At 40.5% G+C, this 6000-nt stretch overlaps 1 protein-coding gene across 2 annotated transcripts; it reads right to left on the bottom strand.

Moving 5' to 3' along the window:
* Positions 1–2476: 2476 nt before the first annotated feature.
* rnf181 (ring finger protein 181) lies at positions 2477–4335 on the bottom strand. Of its 2 annotated transcripts, none has more exons than XM_083902134.1 (6): positions 4297–4335; positions 3788–3915; positions 3549–3685; positions 3077–3192; positions 2919–2997; positions 2477–2832 (listed from the first exon to the last, which is right to left on the bottom strand). In XM_083902134.1, exons 2-6 carry the CDS (start codon positions 3871–3873, stop codon positions 2690–2692), a joined length of 561 nt encoding a protein of 186 aa, XP_083758260.1. In that variant the 5' UTR covers positions 3874–3915; positions 4297–4335; the 3' UTR covers positions 2477–2689. The 2 variants fall into 2 exon arrangements, with proteins under 2 accessions (XP_083758260.1, XP_083758261.1); XM_083902135.1 differs by having other exon boundaries at positions 2477–2837; positions 2923–2997.
* Between the last annotated feature and the right edge of the window lie 1665 nt (positions 4336–6000).

Raw genomic sequence — 6000 nt, 5'->3', positions numbered from 1 at the left:
AACACTGAATGTTTGAGATGTGGATCGTGAGTAGTTATGTATATTTATAAAAAAAAAAAAAAAGGTTAATCAAGCATAAATATTTATTTAAGTAATTAAGCAAAATTCCTTAAATTCATGTTCAGATGATTTGAATGCAAATTTTGAGTTTTCTTTGTTTTGTTTTTTTTACATAATGTATATTATTATATGTGTATCTGGAGCCGTGATTATCCCCGAGTTCATAATCCATTTCATTGACATGCGAGTGCTCTGTTGACGACAGCTGTGTGCGTCTCCCAGTGTTGTTCCATCGTCGTCGTCTCAGAATTTGCATGATCTGCCGACCTCTTTGATTTTCTTACGCCGTCATGTTTGGTGCAATAATTGCCATCGCTTCATCTGATCCATTTCCGCTCCACTGGAGTGAATAATGCCTTTGTCAGTGTGTTGGACTTGAACATAGGGCTCTTTTCGTTTCCAAAAAAAGATATTGTGACACCAAGACGTTTAAAGTGACCTCCAGCTGATACCTATACAACTGCAATCCAACTAACACACACACAGAATAAGTCTGTTCTCGTCTGCACACTGGTGTGATTCCAGGCTGGCCCCTTGGAAGCCTTATATATTTCAGTTCTTTTTTTGTTAAATAAGAAGCAGTCGCTGACACCTGCTGGTGAAGATACTTGTTGACCTTGTGCCATAAAACCTCATGGCGTCACAGTGGTGTCCGCACAGCGTTTACAACCTCGCGATACGACGCGCGGTTGTGTAGAGTGAAACGCGTTGTCGAGGATTTTGTGTGATTTTCCGTTGCCATGTCATGTTGAAGCGAACGAGTTGTTGAACTAGCTTTAATGCCAGACTGCCACCAAACGACCACTGCTCGATCTCAAACTGACAAAATGCCGTTAGTGAGTCGCGTTGACGTGCGACAAAAACCAGTGTTCTGCCCTAAGTTTAACTGTCTATCCACTGGATGCCAGCAATACACATTCTTCAATGTCACATCACCTACCTCCTTTTATGATTTTTGTGGGTTTGATGATGTTTAAACGAGGAGGCTAGATTTCCAACACGCCGAGCAAAGTATTTCCATTTAATTTGACCTGTCGTAACGAGTGTTCACCTTTGAGCGGTCGCCGGATTGGCTGAGACTCACGTCAGGTGTTATTTTTCACACAGGTCAATAACCTCTCATGCTCTCCAGGACGATGCAGCAATCATGTTTTTGTTCTGTAATCTTGCCAAACGATATCAGACCCTCTGGATTATAGATCGGTTTTCTGTGCGGCGGCAGCAGCAGGAACTTGTTCTCGGTGATTGCACAGGTTTAGCCTTATCCCTCGTACCGTGCTAGGGAATTGTGTTGAGATTTTATTTTGTGTTCAGCTGTAGCCTGTTCCACCATACTGTAATCGGAGTCACGAGGTGTGACGACACAAAATGGCAGCTTGTTTGAGCCTTCACATCAGGGTTGGGCTTCACCTGTAAGACCTTCTTTCATCAGCCCAAATAGAACGTTGTATTTTACAGACTTTTAACTATTTCCTGTAAAGATGTGCGCTCCAGTAAGCTCGCGTACATGCATACGTGTTTCTTCGTGGGAGAATTATGCGTTACAACAGGCTTGGCTGCCTGACCCTGTGCGCGTGTTGTTGAACTCGCGCAGAAGCAACACAGAAAACATAAACATGTATTAATCTCATCTTCTCTCTTTGGAAAAGGTTGGACAGTGATAAATGGAGGAGTTATAGTTTCCTGAAAACAAATCGACACAGATTCTCGTTTCCTTTTTATAAATTGTGTAAATATTCAATGATTTGTCTATCATTTAGGTATTTTAATTTGACAGAGATTTATATTCAAATATAAAATAAAAATGATAAATTATTAGCAACTGGTTTGTGTGGGCTCTTCTTTAAACACGGAAGTGTTTTCTTATACACGGCAGCATTATTAGCTTTCCCATGCATGTCGAGGAACTATGGTGACCTCGGTGGATGTAGCCATTCATCTTCCAATTTAAAACACACTCTGGCTGGTTTTTTCCTTCTGGTCACAACCTGGTGGCTTCCACGGAGCAAACTACTTTTTAAAAGTCCCATTCAAAGGCTACAAAAACCACTCTATTTTTATTTTTAAAGTGATTACACATTTAAACAATCATAGAAAATGCTTTGTGTCATATCTGTGCCAGTAAACCCTCTAAAATCTTACAAACTGGACCTTTAGGTGTGGTGGAGTCTTAGCAGCGACCTTGTGGCTATGAGTCTTTGGGTGTATTTATTTGCAAACGTAAATACAAACTTCTTCTTCTTCAAAAGAAAAGTGGGCTAACACACACACTACTGCTGGTTAGAAATCACACCAAACACGGGCCTTCCCTCACTCTGTAAAGTCCTCTGATTTGATCTAATTTAATGATGACGTTACAGATGTATATATTGTTTGGGTGCTGCTTAAAATGGAAAAAAGATCTCTCAGATGTAAATGTCACTGATAAATATATCCTATAGTATTTTAATAATTAATATTCATTAGACAAATTCAGCTGCGTTTACAGCTCATTTTTAAAAAAACAAAGAGACCTAAGTTCTGCTCCGCGCTGCCGTCAATTTGTCCCAACATTTACCAACAACCTCAGTGCGTATGCTGCATTCACACCCTGTCCAAAGAATGGATTGGAATATACAGCGCTGCCATTTTACATTTCATTACAATCTTTTTGAAATGGCACGAATGCAGCATAATGTACTTCTGTGGGGACAAATGTCCACTGCAGCACCACGGTGTCATGTGTACATGGCTCCGTGCAGGTCCTCCAGCCTGTTCTCCCTCTGTTTTCTTCTCTCCTACAGGACAGGAGAAGAAAAAATACATGTTTGGAATCTGATGACAATCACGTGAACCGTCAGACAGTTATGTATTGACACCCACCTTGTCTTTTTTAAATTCCTCATACTCTGGATTGTCTGTTGGTAATTCAAGTCGGCAGAGCGGGCAGGAGTTGGTCTGCATTTTTAAAAACGCAAAATTAAGACACAAGAACACAAGATATGGTGTAGAACGATCATGAACGAATACGCTTTACCTTGCCCAGCCACGGCAGTATACATCCCGAGTGGAAAAGGTGTTTGCAGGGCATTTCTCGGACCGTCTCTTGTTCCTCAAACTCCAGCAAACACACGGGACACTTGAGACCTTTGTCTGTGACAACGATAACGACAGCTTGATTAAACACAGCTCCGATATGATATAGATCCCCCCTAAAAGTCATGGTCACACTGACACAAATCACAAGTTATAAACTATGTGTTGTGTTCCACCAACGTTCTGTCATCCCACCAAAATTGTGTTTAAAGTCCAGCTTTTTATAATACACGTCTTGCAATGCACTTTGTTTTTGTTTTATTGTATATTCTACTGTTTGTTCTCAGGTATATTAGGTCTTTATTTTTTGTTTCATTTATGTCTGATGTACAGCACTTTGTATCAGTTGTTGTTTTTAAAAGTGCTTTATAAATAAAGTTGGATTGGCTCCTCGTGGAGCACGTGTCTGTCACCTGCTTGCTCTGGAGAAATGACGACCACAGTCAGGGTCTGCACAGCTGTTTTGGCAGCTGGAGGAGGAAGACGTTGGTCCCAGTCGGACAAGTCGAACGCCCCCGAGTCAAGTAAGTCCAAGCCCTGCATCAAAGACCTGCACATGCAGATCGAGAGAGATGGATTCGAACACTGGAGTGATGCACAGCATCGTGATGAGTCGTGAAGTGCGTGTGTGTGTGTGTGTGTGTAACATCACCTGGCCAGTTCAAGTAGCGCATTCTGCCGGTACTGTTCCTCAGGGTTGGTGGGCTCACAGTCGTGTTCATCAAAGTAGGAAGCCATTATGGTCCAGACAACATCTGTTTCTTCTTTGCATTAAGATACCTGGCAGACACCGAGACAAGACACACGTCCATGGATGCTGTGGATACAGATAGCATCCATCCACGCAACTAACATAATATGTTAGTTTCGTCCATGTCCAGCCTCTTTTAAGTGATTTTAAGCCCGTATTGGCTGCTTTTAGAACTCCTCATTAAGTTAAACTACTGACAGACGCTGCTAAGACTCATTTAAATCATTATAAATAACTTAACGCGTCAGTGTCAGACCGAAAACCTGTCAAAATATATACAAAAACCGCGTTAAAAGATGTTATTAAATTGCATTGTGATCGCGACATCATTGTAAACACAACAGAGCAGATAAATGTTTCCATTTTTAATTTATTCTCGGCGTAAATATCACAAAGGATCCTCGACTTACCTGTCGTTGCCGATGTTAGCAACGATAAACATGTCATTCTTCCGGGTTTGAGGAGTTCGGTCACGTGGTAGTCTGTCCAATCACGGCACGAGGTTTGGCAAACAACGATTTAGTGCATTACCGCCACCATCTGGTGTGGAGTGTGGATCATATGTATATATATATACACACACACACACACACACACATATATATATACATATGCTATATGTATGTGTGTATATATATATACACACATACATATAAACGTATATACATATACATATATATGTGACGTTTTTGACCATTTTTGGAAGACATACTATACTATGACGCTTTTGACCAATTTTGGACGACATACTATACTATGACGTTTTTGACCATTTTTGCACGACATACTATGACGTTTTTGACCATTTTTGGAAGACATACTATACTATGACGTTTTTGACCATTTTTGGACGACATACTATACTATGACGTTTTTGACCATTTTTGGAAGACATACTATACTATGACGTTTTTGGCCATTTTTGGATGACATACTATACTATGACGTTTTTGGCCATTTTTGGATGACATACTATACTATGACGTTTTTACCATTTTTGGACAACATACTATACTATGACGTTTTTGGCAATTTTTGGATGACATACTATACCAGGGGTCTGCAACCTTTAGGATGAAAAGAGCCATTTTGTCGTCTCTCCACCCAAATAAAATTCATTTGGAGCCGCAAAAAAACACACAAGATGGAGATAATAACACGTATGAAGTTTATTATACAGACAAACTATATACAATATAGTATAACTATATCTATATACTATAGACATAGTATAGCATGACATACTGCATAGTATAGTATGACGTCTTTGTCAAGTTTTGGACCAAAAAATGGTTTTCAAAAAAATGGTCAGATTTTGGACGACATAGTATAGTATGTCGTTTTTGTCAAATTTTGGACCAACATTTTTTTGTCCAAAAAAATGTTGGTCCAAACATTCATCTAGATGCGTTGCCTTTATTTTGACATGTTCCGCTACTACACGGTGTTTCCGGTTTCGTTTGATCTCATTTTCTTAGCTTTACTCGCTGTTAGATGTTCTTCTAGTCTGTGATTGGTCACTTTCTACCTGGGGCGGTTTTTTTTTTTTATAAATACCCCCTGTTTGCGCCCGCCTCCAGTCTTCTGGAGGTCTGCTAGCTGTCTCCACGTTGGCATCGACATATGAGCAGCTGTTAGCTGTTAACGTTCGTACAGTGACGGCAGTTTAAGAAGAAATGACCTTATGTACGCGACAACATTTACGTTGACACATTTTCTGTTTAAAGAACACGTAAAGTCACACGTGCAACAGTTTACCAAAAAGTCAACATTTACGATTGAAAAATCATATATAAAGTAACATCTTAGACATTTCGTTACAGAAAAAATAAGTTACAGTGAAATGAAAACACTCATTAATTTTGTACATTTCCCTTATACGGCCAGGAGGTGGCAGTACAGGAGGTGGGGGTCACGCGGACCCCGTGGCGTCCTGCAGCTCCTCTCTGATGTCCATGTAATGGAGGCTCTTCCCGATGTCCTGCAGGTGGACCGCCGGAGAGCCATCGTGGGTTCAAACGTCGGGAAAAGTGAGTTGTTAATGAAAACGTATGATTGCGCAGATGTAGAGACTACGTCCATACATGGGCGCGAATGCTCGGGGGCCAGAAACT

The sequence above is a fragment of the Microchirus variegatus genome (assembly GCF_963457635.1).
Source record: "Microchirus variegatus genome assembly, chromosome: 16".
Classification (NCBI taxonomy): domain Eukaryota; kingdom Metazoa; phylum Chordata; class Actinopteri; order Pleuronectiformes; family Soleidae; genus Microchirus; species Microchirus variegatus.
The sequence above is the reverse complement of the archived record's forward strand: the minus strand, read 5'-3'. Positions and strand labels throughout refer to the sequence as shown.

Coding starts and splice junctions, on each gene's coding strand:
- rnf181 (XM_083902134.1), bottom strand. CDS start 3,873: ATGGCTTCCTACTTTGATGAACACGACTGTGAGCCCACCAACCCTGAG. Junction 3,193..3,548: donor CATTTCTCCAGAGCAAGCAG/GTGACAGACACG, acceptor TCGTTGTCACAG/ACAAAGGTCTCAAGTGTCCC. Junction 2,998..3,076: donor TACTGCCGTGGCTGGGCAAG/GTAAAGCGTATT, acceptor TTAAAAATGCAG/ACCAACTCCTGCCCGCTCTG.